The following is a 12,312-nucleotide window of genomic DNA, read 5'->3' as shown; positions in this document are numbered from 1 at the left end:
TGCTGAGCATTTCAGCGGTGACAGATTCAAATAATAAGCTAATTTTTGGAGAAAGGATTAAAAGAAAAAAAAACTTTGTAATATTTATCACTTGCAAGCTATGTTTAATAAAGAAAGGAATGGTTTCTAAACTTTCCTGTGGCTTGTGCTTTAGTCATGGTGGAGGGTGGGGATGGCAGTTTGGTGGGAGAAATTTTAGGGGTGATTTGGAGACTGGCTATGATTTATACTCCCTGAAGTTACTGGGGTACCTTCATAGTTTGTGTCCTTCAGCTGTGAGGATTTAAAGCCCTTAACTATTTGTGTATTCTTGTTCCCCTCACTTTTATGTGGATCGTTGTTCTGGAAGCCAACGGATCCCACTTTAATTACCTGCTGACTTAAGGTCTCAAGGTATCCTGAAGGAGGCTGCATTTAACCCAGAGGCTGGACCTCCACCCTGTCCTAAGGAGAGGTGTACCCTAGTTGTCCTTGGCCCTTCTCATTGCGCTGCTCTAGTCTCCAGTAACAGTTCTTCGTAGCATGCTGGTCTCTCCAGGGGGAACCTTAAAACAGCCCACACTGTTCTTAGCAAGCTGCATAATATGTACTTCCTTAGTTGGAATGCAACATCCCCTGAAAGATCTGCAACTGCTCTGTCCTTCCATGTCACTCACCTCCACTCCCCCAAGTTCTCCTTTCAATCCAGAACATTATTAAGATCCTAATTTATTTTTTCCATCTTGGTTTAGTTCCAGCAAAGCATTTAGACCAGGCCCGCCCAGAGGAGAGGATGGCAGTTCCTCAGGGATCTAAAGTTTGGGGCTGTTCTTAACCTCTTGGTCCTCTGTCACACTGTTTAGTCAAAGCTGCTTCTGCTCCTTGGGCGGCTGGGGAGGGGCAAGACCCAGCCTTGCTGGAGTCTTGTCGTTGGTCCTAACATCATTCTACAAGAGCACAGGGGAGACAGTGATTGGGATCCCACCAAGACCAGCAGATTGAGGGAGAGCCTGGGGTTTTGGTTTTAGGGCATGGTAGGGCTGGACAAGGAGGGCCGGGGCCAGGACTGCCACAGGTCAGCAGGGGCAGAGTGGGAAAGACGTGCTCTTTGGATACCTAGAACGGAGGGGGATAGATGTGTAGGGTGTTTCCCAGCCTCTGTGCTCATTCTACAAGGGATTCAAGGCCACCAAAACCACAGCGCAAACCAATAGCTCCTTTCAAAAACAGAAAAATAATGAGGGGTGCCTCCTGAAAAGGGGCCAATGCTTTAGATCTGGAAAGGTGGAGAGGGGCATTTGGTTGCTGAAAGAAGCAGTGCACGTGAGCTTAGATGTTCCAAATGCTTCTAGTGTCGGAACAAAGTGGCAAGGAACTCGGAGCCCCTTTGCCCACCTGCCTTTTTAAACCATCAGGAACGCAGGATGCCTGTCCCTGAGTCAGACTTCAGCTTGGGCACAGGAGAAACAGATTTCAGACAGGAGGTTCAGGTTGGAGGATGAGCCCCTTGCCCTGCTTTCCTGCTTCGGGGAGAACCCTTAGAGCTATCTGTCTTTGGGGAGTTCGTATTTGGGTCATGAGGATATGTTCAGTGGGGTTATGAGGGACGATGAACAAAGAGAACTCCCACCTGAGCATGGTTTAGTTTTAAGTTACCTGGTGTGTTGGGGAGGACACAGATTCCACCCCCCCACTTCTTGAGGAGAAGGGAAAAGCAGACATCATGTCCTTTTTTCTTGTCCTATGGTCAGGCTTGCCCCTGTCCATTGAGGGGGCTGAGGGACCTTTGGTTCCTTCCTGACTCCAGGGTGGCAGGGAAAGATGAAGTAGGTTCTTAGGTAGGGCTGCAGTTAGTGACATCTGGGAGGGAGCCAACTTGGAGGGCCCTAGGCTAAGGGCGGCTGCTCCATGGTCACCAGAGGGGGAAGGCGGTGGTCAGGCCTCAGATCCAGGGCCTCAAGCACACCACTTTCTCCTCCCCAATCCCCCTCACTAGAATCCCCCTCACCTGGGTATTGAGTTCAGTCTTCTCCTCCGGCTTCCCTCCACTTGAAGCCTGGCTTCTGCTGCCCGGATGGAGAGAATGAGCCCCAGGGGCTTCCCTCTGGCTAGGCATCCATCAGCCCCAGCCTTTCATCCTGTTCTATACTCCCCAGAGACAGGAGAACCGGACCCTTCCTTGTGCACAGAGGAGCAGAAGTCCAGCTCAGGCCCCCTTCTGCCACCTGTCCTTTGCCTTGGGAGCCCCAGTGTTCTCTGCCCTGTTTCATGCAGCCACCAGGCCTCCTCCCACTCCTAGTACCACACAACTCTGAGAAGAACTGGCCCTCCCTCGCTGCCTCAGACTCCTCATTTGTAAAACAACATCAGTTCAGTTCAGTCGCTCAGTCGTGACCGACTCTTTGCGACCCCATGAATCGCAGCACTCCAGGCCTCCCTGTCCATCACCAACTCCCGGAGTTCACTCAAACTCAAGTCCATCGAGTTGGTGATGCCATCCAGCCATCTCATCCTCTGTCGTCCCCTTCTCCTGTCCCCAATCCTTCCAAGCATCAGAGTCTTTTCCAGTGAGTCAACTCTTTGCATGAGGTGGCCAAAGCATTGGAGTTTCAGCTTTAACATCAGTCCTTCCAATGAATACCCAGGACTGATCTCCTTTAGAATGGACTGGCTGGATCTCCTTGCAGTCCAAGGGACTCTCAAGAGTCTTCTCCAGCACCACAGTTCAAAAGCATCAATTCTTCGGCGATCAGCTTTCTTCACAGTCCAACTCTCACGTCCATACATGACCACTGGAAAAACCATAGCCTTGACTAGATGGACTTTTGTTGACAAAGTAATGTCTCTGCTTTTTAATATACTTTCTAGGTTGGTCATAACTTTCCTGACAGCATAGTCATGGATAAAAGCCCTTCCCCGCTCTTTGGACCTGTGCTGCCATAGTGCAGCCTGTCTTCCTAGCAGTTTTCCACATTAGCCATCCTGGCCCTTACCTATGTCTCCAGCCCAGGAGGAGACAGGAGGCAGATGATGAGGGCAGCCAGGCCCACGTGTATGCCCACCATCACAACCCCAGGCAGCGAGCTACTCTCATCATGGCTGCAAGAGCACCCAGCCTTGGACTCTGTGAATTCAGTGCCATCTATCAGAGGACCAAGAGGGAGGCAAAGTTCAGCCCCTCCTCCTCCTCAAAGATTGATGGCCATAGGTCCGATGGTAAGGACCTGCTTGGACCCCAGGCCTGCTACCCTGCTACTGGATCCCACTCCCCAGGGGTGGCCAGGGGCACGTTGTGCCGAGAGACAACATGGGAACTGCGCTTGCCATCCCATTGCCACTGAAGGTCTGGAGCTGGATCTCAAAGAGGGCGGCTGGCTCTGCCAAGGGCAGGAGATCATGAAGGGAACAGGCCTCCCTGGACTAGGAAGCTTAGTGCCTGAGGCAAGACCACACTGAGGAGGGGCACAAGACGGTTCAGGGCCTCACCCAGATCTGTGCAGAGAAAGGAACTGACAGTGCTAGCCAGAAGCAGGGGCCCTTCAAAACGGGCAGCAGGCAGCTTGCGGTGAAAGAGTTCAAAGCCTTGATAGACCCCAGCTGGAGTGGCAGCTCCCACAAGGCCTGTACAGAGGTGGCATTGAGCGCTTTGGTGGAGAAGCTGAGGGCAGCAGGGGCTGCAGAGGAAACGCGTTTGCCCGAGGCCAGGGGCTCTACAGTTCTGGGGAAGCTGTCGCTCACTGCTGCCCATGGTGGAAGCATGGATGGAGGCCGAGTCCTGGCTGGCACCCTCTGCTGAGTAGGCCCGCACATGGATGGAATAGATCGTGGTGGGCTCCAGGTTGGAGAAGACATGCTCAAAAGGTGCCTTTGCCCACGGCCTCTTGGAGCTCTGGACCAGCTGGCTTTGAGAAGCAGAGAAGTTTGGCAACCAGCATCCCTCTCCCTTATTACAAACATTCCCCAGCACCACACAGTGGGCCCAGAGCCCCAGCTAGGTCTCCAAGGAGAGAAGGGAGGGGGACTGCAGGAGCCAGGATGAGAAAGGCTGAGGATAAGAAGGGGGCTGAAGAGCAAAAGGAAGTACCAGAGGTCCAGGCAAGTCTGGGCATCACTAAGAGTAAGAAACTTGACCAGGGACTCCTGTCTATCCACCCACGCCTACCTCCCCCTGGCTGGAGGTGCACCACAAAAGTGATGATGTGTCCCCACTGGAGGGCAGTGGTCCCCAGGACACTCAAATGGCAGAGGTGGAGAGAGCCATCGCCTGCAGGCCCATGGGAACGGGGTAGCTCTGGATACCATCACAGCCAGGCAGGCACTGGCCTGGTTGGAGCCTGCACTGTTCTCTGCCATGTTATCGGCAGATGGCCTTGTCCTCTGCAGATGTCCGCACCAGGGAAAAGCAAACACAGCCACTGGGGCTCCTTCCCTCTGAGTCCCATGCTCTGGTGGAGTGGCAAGACCCATGGACCAGCCCAGAAGCAGAAGGACACACCACCCCTGTGCCGGTGTCGCTTGTTTGGAGCAGGCTGGGCGGAGCCTCCTGTGGGTGGAGTTAGCTGCAAGGGTTGTAGGCAGTAAATGCAGGATGAGAGTGCTGTATACAGATGGGGGTGGATGCTTGGGGCAGGTGAGGGCGCCTCGGCACACAGGCAGGGTGGAGGGGGTGGAGCAGGGGTACCTCAGGTACCTGTTTTCGTAGGTCAGCCAAATGTCATCCCCCGGACTCAGCCCCTTTCCATTCTTAAGCCAGACCAGCCAGGGCTCAGGGATACCCTGGGCTACACAGATGAACATGGTGCTGCTGCCTGGAGGCTTGGACAAGGACTGTGGCCACTGGACAAACTCGGAGGGAGCCAGGCAGGTGATGGCAGGTGGGAGGTGCCGTGAGGCCTTGCCTCTCACCCTCCTCCTGCTCCTCTCCTCATCCAGGTTCCCGTGGCGGGTGGGGTGACCCAGGACCCTCCCTAGCTGGCCCTTGGGGCTCCCCCTGCACAAGCAGGATGCCCTGTGCTATTGTCAGATCTGAGTTCCAGGCCGATTGACCACGCAGACAGACACTCGAGTGCTGGACCAACACTTCGGAGATCATGAAGTTTCCCAGGGCCCAGGACTTGGATGCCCTCTACGCTGATGGAGCAGCCACCTGTGGGAACACAACTGGTCAGAGCTGGGAAGGTGCAAAGTGCTGGGGACTCCGGAAGGCGGGACGGGGCAGGACGGCTACACACCCAGGCGGCTCCAGGAAACCAGTGGCCGTGGGTGGCCTGAGGCAATGCATTCCAGCACTGTACCCTTGGGTTCTGAGCCCCAGACGGGATCTCTGGCTCCTGCAGCAGCTGTGGGGATCCCACTGAGAGGGGGAAACAGAAAACTGAGGGATCAGGAAACAGAACTCTCCCCTTGAATCCAGGACACATTTCTGCTCCCAGAGGCCCCTTCTAATCCTCAAGTGACCAGACCCCAGAGGTGTTGCCGTTTTACTCCTGGTTTACATATAAAGGAAATTACTTGCCCAAGGTCCTATGGAAGTAAATAGAAGTGTGTGTATGTGTGTGTGTGTACATGCGTGTGTACTAAGTCACTTCAGCCATGTCCAACTCTTTGCAACTCTGTGGACCATACCTGTCAGGCTCCTCTGTCCATGGGATTCTCCAGGTAAGAGTACTGGAGTGGGTTGCCGTGCCTTCCTCCAGGGGACCTTCCTGACCCAGGGATCGAACCCATGTCTTCCTGAGGCTCCTGCATTGCAGGTGAGTTCTTTACTAGGGAATCCCACAAATAGAGGTATACTTCATTTTATTGTGCTTCACAGATATTGCAGTGGTTTTTGTTTTTGAAACAAATCAAAAACTTGTGGCAACCCTGCATTGTCAGATGATGGTCAGCAGTTTTAGCAGTCAACTTTTTTATATGGGGTATGTACGTTGTTTTATACATAATGCTATTTAATAGGATACAGTATAAACATGATTTTTATGTGACCTGGGAAACCAAACAATTCATGTGGCTCACTTTATTGTGATAGTCACTGTAGTCTGGCACCAAACCTGCAGTACCTCTGAGGTCGGCCTGCATGAGAGCTAAGGAGCTTTGGTGTACAAAGCAGGCCCCAAGTTAAACTGGAGGGGTGGAGACAGGAAGGGGTGTCAGCAGACCCCCCACCACCACAGAGTGCCCCTGGAGGGCCTGCAGCAGTGTCAGAACGTGAACTGACCAGGTAGGGAGGTAATGGGGGATACCCAGGGACCTAGTCCCCTTCCCTAAGTCACCCACAAAACTGGCAGTCTCTTTCCCTTAGAAAGAGAGCCAGGCCCTACTGCAAAGTGATCATGTCTCAGCTGCTCAAAAGGGATGCAAAAGTTTTCTGAAATACACTGCGCTTTGGGTCTAACAGCATCTTCGTTTTCTGGCACCCTCTCCCGTCTTTTTAAGTGAATCAGCGCGTCATCACTGGGGGCTGCCTTGTGTTAGGTGCTGTTCTCACACTGGGAGCATAGCTGTGAACAGCAAGGGAGCAGGCCTTTGTCTTCCTTCATCCTGTCACCCCCATTCTTGCTTTGCCACTTTTTATTTTATGAGATTTTGTAACACATATTTATTTAACCTTTTCATAAATGTCCTTTATTAAAAATTTAGGAATTCCCTGGCAATCCATTGGTTAGAATTCTGTGCTACCACTGCAGGGGGGCCTGAATTTGATCCCTGGTTGGGGAAGTAGGATCCCACAAGCCATAGCATGACAAAAACAAAAAGCTTCTCATACAAAGTTACATCTCTCAAAGTTTCTGGGCTTCCCTGGTGGTGCTAGTGGTAAACAATCTGCGTGACGCAAAAAGTGTGGGTTTGATCCCTGGGTCAGGAAGATCCCCTGGAGTAGGAAATGGCAGCCCAGTCCAATATTCTTGCTTGGAAAATTCCATGGACAGAGGAGCCTGGCAGGCTACAGCCCATGGGGTTGCAAAGAGTCAGACCTGACAGAGCACACACACACAGACACACATGCATGCACACACACACACACACACACACGCGCGCGCATACCGGTGACTCAGCTGGCAGAGAATCCACCTCTCAACACAGGGGACTTGGGTTTAACCCCTGGTCCAGGAAGATCCCACATGCTGCAGAGCAACTAAGGCCATGCTCCATGACTGCTGAGCCCATGCTCTAGAGCCCAGGAACTGCAACTACTGAGCCCACATGCCAAAAGTACTGAAACCTGAACACTCTAGAGCCTGTGCTCCACATCAAGAGAACCCGCCACAATGAGAAGCCCATGCACTGCACTAGAGAGTAGCCCCCACTCACTACCACTAGAGAAGAGCCCATGCAGCAATGAAAACCCAGCATAGCCAAATATAATTGGTAAAAAACTCCTCACGGACCGGCATACAGTCTTACACATCTTTAAATCTGGCTCAAAGTCTAGCACCGTATTTCACCCATTCTCCATTCAGCCACCACCGTGTACTGAGGGTCTACTTTGGACCAGGCACTCCTCAGTTTGCCTCCCAAAGGCAAACTCTAGCTCCGGCTGTGGACTGTCTTGAAATGTCCTGTCCTTGGCCGAGGAGGCCATGTTCCACCTGGTCAGACCGTCTAGTGAGCAGAGCTGGTCCAGATGACGTCCATCCCTGGCTGAACACCTCCACATGCCAGGCTCTATACTGTGAGCCCCACAGGCACTGTCCCCTTTAGTCCTCACTACAAGCCTGTGAGGCCAGTGCTTTCACTTCTCCCAAGTTCACAGACGAGAAAACTGAGTGTCAGAGAGGGCAAGTGACTTGTTCAACCCCAGAGGGCCTGGCAGAAGTGGAACACAATCCTGGGTCTTGGAAGCACTGCTGACAGCATTCCCTCCGGGCACTGTGAGCTCCTTCAAAGTCCGGGAAATACCGTGTCCCTGGTGCCCGCCCAGGGTAACGCCTACCCCAGGGAAGCGCTCTAGGAGTGGATGGCTGGGACCTTGGTACCCAGTTCCTGTCTTCTGTCCCTGGGGAAATGTCTACACTGATCACAGCTGCTTCTGTGAAATGTAGGCTGTCATGTAACTCGGTCACTGGCTGATCCTCTCTGCCCAACAAGCACCTGCTTGTCATCTGCCTAAAGCTCTCTGACCATTCAGTTCCCTGCCTCTGCGGCCAGCAGGATGGAGGACCCGTGCCTGCCCAGTCACTTGGCCAGGAGCACTGATCATCATGGAAGCTTGGCATCCTGCCCTGCCCTCATGCCCGGGATGGTCGGCGGGAACAGGAAGTGGAAAGCCACAGGAACCTCACCCCAGCTTCCCTCTGCTCTCAGGGAGGAGCCCCTGCTCCCCACTCTCTGCTTTCAGTTTCTAAGTCAGCTCCAGATGAGACACACCACAGATGTCCCCTCCTCTCTCGGTCTTCAGTTTAAAAATTAGGCATCTTTTGGTGGAATTTGGCCTCGACGCTTGCCCGAGGTTCACTTGTTATCTGTGCCGCGGGGGCCCCCTAGTGGGTCAGTCAGGCGTGCTTTCCCCTCACACTCCGTGGCATCTTGGCTTCAGGCCTGTGGCGTGAGTCTCACCTGTTTGCCACTGGGTACCATCTCTTCATAGGTTCTGCTGCAACCCTCATTTTGGGCACAAAACTCTCCCACCCCACATGGCCTGTATTTCGGGTCATTTTGGGCATTTCATCTCAGGTAAAAGGCTATTTTCACCCAAAGGAGGAAACACGCAACTGTGTGTGTGCGCGTGCACACATCTGAGCACACCCTGCACAAACACAAATGCGCCCAAGCATCCGTTCCCAGCTGGGTCACAGGAGCCCCAAACCCATCAAAGGGCTCCCACCACTCTCTGGGTCAAGTCAAACTCCTTCTCATGATGGGCCCCACCTACCTTTCCGACATCAATTTTTTGTTGCCTTGAATTCTCCGCATTCTCTGGCCCAGCAACGTGGAACGGCCTGCATGGACTGCACTACCGTAGCCCTTGTGCTTTTACGGGAAGCACTGCCACCCTCCCCGTCTTCCTGGCCTCGGCCTGCCTCTCTGCTCACCCTTCCGCACTCAGCTCGGCATAGCTTTGCCCATAGTCCAAGGCTGGGTTAGAGGCCTCTGCCCTGGGTTCCCACAGCACTTCCCTCTCTACTCAGTTGCCAGCTCTGGGAAGCTGGTGGCGGACTGAGCCTCTTCCACCTGCTCACCTCTGGATTGCCACGCCCAGCACAGTCCTTATGTGTAGCTGGCGCTCAAAGTATCTGTACCACATGCGACTACATCAGCCACACCCACTCCCTGTGGCGCCAGCTCCCACATCCTCCTCTGCCCAGTGCCCGCTCTGATCCCCCGGTCCTCGCTTACCTTTCAGCACCAGCCGAGCATCCTGGCTGTGGCGAGTACTGGCCACACTGTGAGCCACGCAGCAGTATGTGCCCAGGTCAGCCTGGTTCACGCTAGTGATGCGGAGGATGCCGCCAGGGGTCTGTGGCTGGGCAGTGGCCCACAGCCTGTCACCCCGCCACACTCCTTACTATGCTCACCTGTGGTCAGCGGTACTCAAGGTCATGCCGTTGTGTTCCCAGGAACTGGAAGGCTCAGGCTCTCCCCAGGTCATGCACTGGAAGCGGGTGAGTCCGCCCGGCTCCTCCTTGACAGACTCTGGATGTTGATAGAAGCATGACAGGCCTAGGACAGAAGGACCACCTGAGCACCCAGAGAGCTGGCCCCCACTTCTGCCACCAGCAGCTCTGTCCCAGAGCCCCAGCTCCCCCTCTGTGCCCACGGTCACCACTCTTCACTGACTGCCTTCTTGCACCCCTGCAGTCTCGCGTCTGTGATCTCTGGAGGCCATGAGCACTCTACCTTCATGACATTTAAAATTACATTTTACATTTGCATTGGTATCAACACAAACATAATCCAGAACTATAAACAACTCACTATTATATATTCGTTATTCATTTTTTCTTCTGGTTTTAAAGAAATTATAGTTAAAACATGTTTGTGACGCCCTGAAAGGGCCCTCAGTGCATGCTGTGTCTAGTGGCCAAGTCGACACTGCCCAGCCCACCCTGGGCAATTCTGTGCCCTGTGGGCGCCATCTGTGGGTCCCCCCTAACCCTCACAGGAGCAGCCCAGTCACTTATTGCCAGTTGCATCTGGGCCGACCAGCACCAGGCAGTTCTGGGCCGCACAGCGGTACTTGTGGGCACAGGAGGGGCGTCTCCAGTGAGAGGGCGGGGCAGCCGGATGCAGGGAGCCATTGGGCATCAGGGTGGTGCTGCTGGCATTGGTCAGGGCCAGTCCGTCCCGCTGCCAGGAAACGGGCATAGGCGGCTCACCCTCCACCTGGCAGGGCAGCACCGGCGGGCGCTCCCGCACAAAGGCCAGCTCAGAGCCTGCAAAGGGACCCGTGGGGACAGCTAGCCAGGCTTGGGCACACCAACCTCCTGCAGCCCACCACCGCCCCTCAGTTTTGAGCCCCTCTCGGCCTGGGTGAGGGGTGGGGAGGCAGGACTTTACTTTGGGGAACCTTGGGGAAGCACACAAGGGCCTGGCAGTTCAGTCCAAGGGGCAGGGCCGCCACTGTCCGGCTGGGCCACTGCAATCGATGGCCTGTTTCGGCCGGACCCTGGCAACAGGGAGGGGGCGGGGCAGGCACAGTGGTGAGGTCAGGGGCCCAGGCGTGGGCACTGTGCCACCTGGGGGCCAATGGCGTCATCCCCTCCCTCCCCCACTGGCCATCTGCGCGTCTGCCTGCAGGGTCAGCTTCCCGGGACTCCTGGCTCTCTCTTCCCACTGCCGAGATCCCAGCCCCTGGGTGGGGGAGGAGCACACTCGCATGTTCACTCACACTTGGACTGAAAGCCCAGCCTCACAGACCTGGACAATGCTTCCATCCCAGAACTGTCCTCTCACAGAGGACTCTCACATGGAGACATCCCTACAGACAAAGTCACAAATGCACAAGCACGGGATGGCAGACACCAATGTTCCAGGCCTAGAAATGCAAGCTCAGAGCCGTGAACCCACGTGAACAGACCACCCTACACAAACACCCGTGGATGCAATGACTCAGCCTTCTAGGCTGAGCAGGAACCTGCCCTGCAGATGGGGAGGCAAATGGCAACCTTTGAGGGAAAGACCCCACAGGCCTAGTGTTCAGCCAGCCTCAGACATCTGTGGGGAAACCTCCTGGTCCCTGCCTCTCCAAGACCCTCTGCTCCACAGCCCCTCCTAACCTGCGTTCCCTCAGCTCTCCTTCAGCCTGGCACCCCCAGACTGCTCTCACAGACCCTCCCTCCACCTAGCTCTTGGCTTTTCAGCACCTCTGCTCTCATCACCGTGGTGTCCCCGCACCTCCCTCCCCCATTTGCCCCTGGCTCGCCCAGCCCAATGTCTTCTCCCTTATCCTCCCGTCCGCCTCTCTCTCCCGGCCTGCCCCTCCTTCTCTCCCACTGCCCTCCTCTTCCTTCTCCCTCCATGTCCTGCAGGCCCCAACCCTTACCCCAGTCTTGGAGCAGCAGCAGCAGCCCTGGCCCCATGTCCCCACAGGTTTGGCCCTCTCAGTCCTGGGTTGTTCCCCAGGCAGCTCTGATCTTCTGCCTTCAGCCTGGGGTCCCCTGGGCTGTGGGCATTCCCCACACATGCACTGAGGGAGCTCAGTGCAGGGGCTCAGGATCCAGAGGGCTGAAGTCTGGGGCAAAGGTTGGAGGCTGCTGTCTTTCCTGGAGGTGGGTCTCTCTCTGCTTTCAGCCTGAGCCCCTCCCCACCCCCATCCCCAGTGTCCCCTCCTTCCAGGGCCAGGACCCTGACACTAAGACAGTTGGAGCAGGGACAGGGGACAGGGTGGAGGCCAATGAGAGGGCAAAGTTGGGGTCAAACCTGTCCCTTTCCCAGCCTCAGATCTACCTCTTACTCCTTCCAAACATTGATTGAATGAGTGAAGTTCGCGTGGTGCAGGGAGGCATCTGTTTCCCATAAGCCCAACTCTGGGGATCCAGGGCCAGAAATGGGAGGCCTGGAGTCTGATGTGAGCGTCCTGGGGAGGGGTGTAGAGCCCCCGCCTTCCCCGATGAATCGCTGTCCCAGGTGCTGAGCCGGGCCTGTAAGGGAACTCATCCCATTAGTTCGGTCATGGCTGCAGCAGCCCCCTCACCATTCATAGTGTCACTTTCCAAAGCTGTTCTCTCCACACTTGTTGGGACAATGGATTGGGGCCCTGGTGACAGGAGGCACTGGTAGGCTGGGTTGAAGACCCAGCCTCCACTCCCCAATCTGAAAGAGAAAAAAGCAACCTGGGCTCTCGCCTCTTGCCATACTGACCATCTAAGCAGGCGAAAAGTGTGTGTGGGGGGG

At 55.1% G+C, this 12,312-nt stretch overlaps 1 protein-coding gene across 1 annotated transcript; it reads right to left on the bottom strand.

Annotated features, from left to right (window-relative positions):
- Positions 1 to 842: 842 nt before the first annotated feature.
- Positions 843 to 11,498, bottom strand: LOC148778195 (immunoglobulin superfamily DCC subclass member 3-like). The gene is made up of 10 exons (XM_088835014.1): positions 11,462 to 11,498; positions 10,123 to 10,352; positions 9,316 to 9,442; positions 5,274 to 5,332; positions 5,109 to 5,125; positions 4,670 to 4,969; positions 3,718 to 3,881; positions 3,466 to 3,600; positions 3,304 to 3,356; positions 843 to 926 (listed from the first exon to the last, which is right to left on the bottom strand). Exons 1-10 carry the CDS (start codon positions 11,496 to 11,498, stop codon positions 843 to 845), a joined length of 1,206 nt encoding a protein of 401 aa, XP_088691140.1.
- Positions 11,499 to 12,312: the final 814 nt, after the last annotated feature.

The sequence above is a fragment of the Moschus berezovskii genome, chromosome 4 (assembly GCF_049115385.1).
Source record: "Moschus berezovskii isolate FMDL1 chromosome 4, NW_MosBer_1.0, whole genome shotgun sequence".
NCBI classification, from domain to species: domain Eukaryota; kingdom Metazoa; phylum Chordata; class Mammalia; order Artiodactyla; family Moschidae; genus Moschus; species Moschus berezovskii.
Note: the sequence above shows the minus strand (reverse complement) of the source record. Positions and strands in the feature narration are given on the sequence as shown.

Excerpts from the sequence above, each read along its gene's own strand:
- LOC148778195 (XM_088835014.1), bottom strand. The coding sequence starts at position 11,498 with ATGGGGCCAGGGCTGCTGCTGCTGCTCCAAGACTGGG. Across the intron at positions 3,357-3,465 it reads CTTTCTCTGCACAGATCTGG|AGCCAGCCGCCCTCTTTGAG; the intron begins GTGAGGCCCTGA and ends TGCCCTTGGCAG. Across the intron at positions 927-3,303 it reads CCTTCAGTGGCAATGGGATG|AATGATGTTAGGACCAACGA; the intron begins GCAAGCGCAGTT and ends GTGCTCTTGTAG.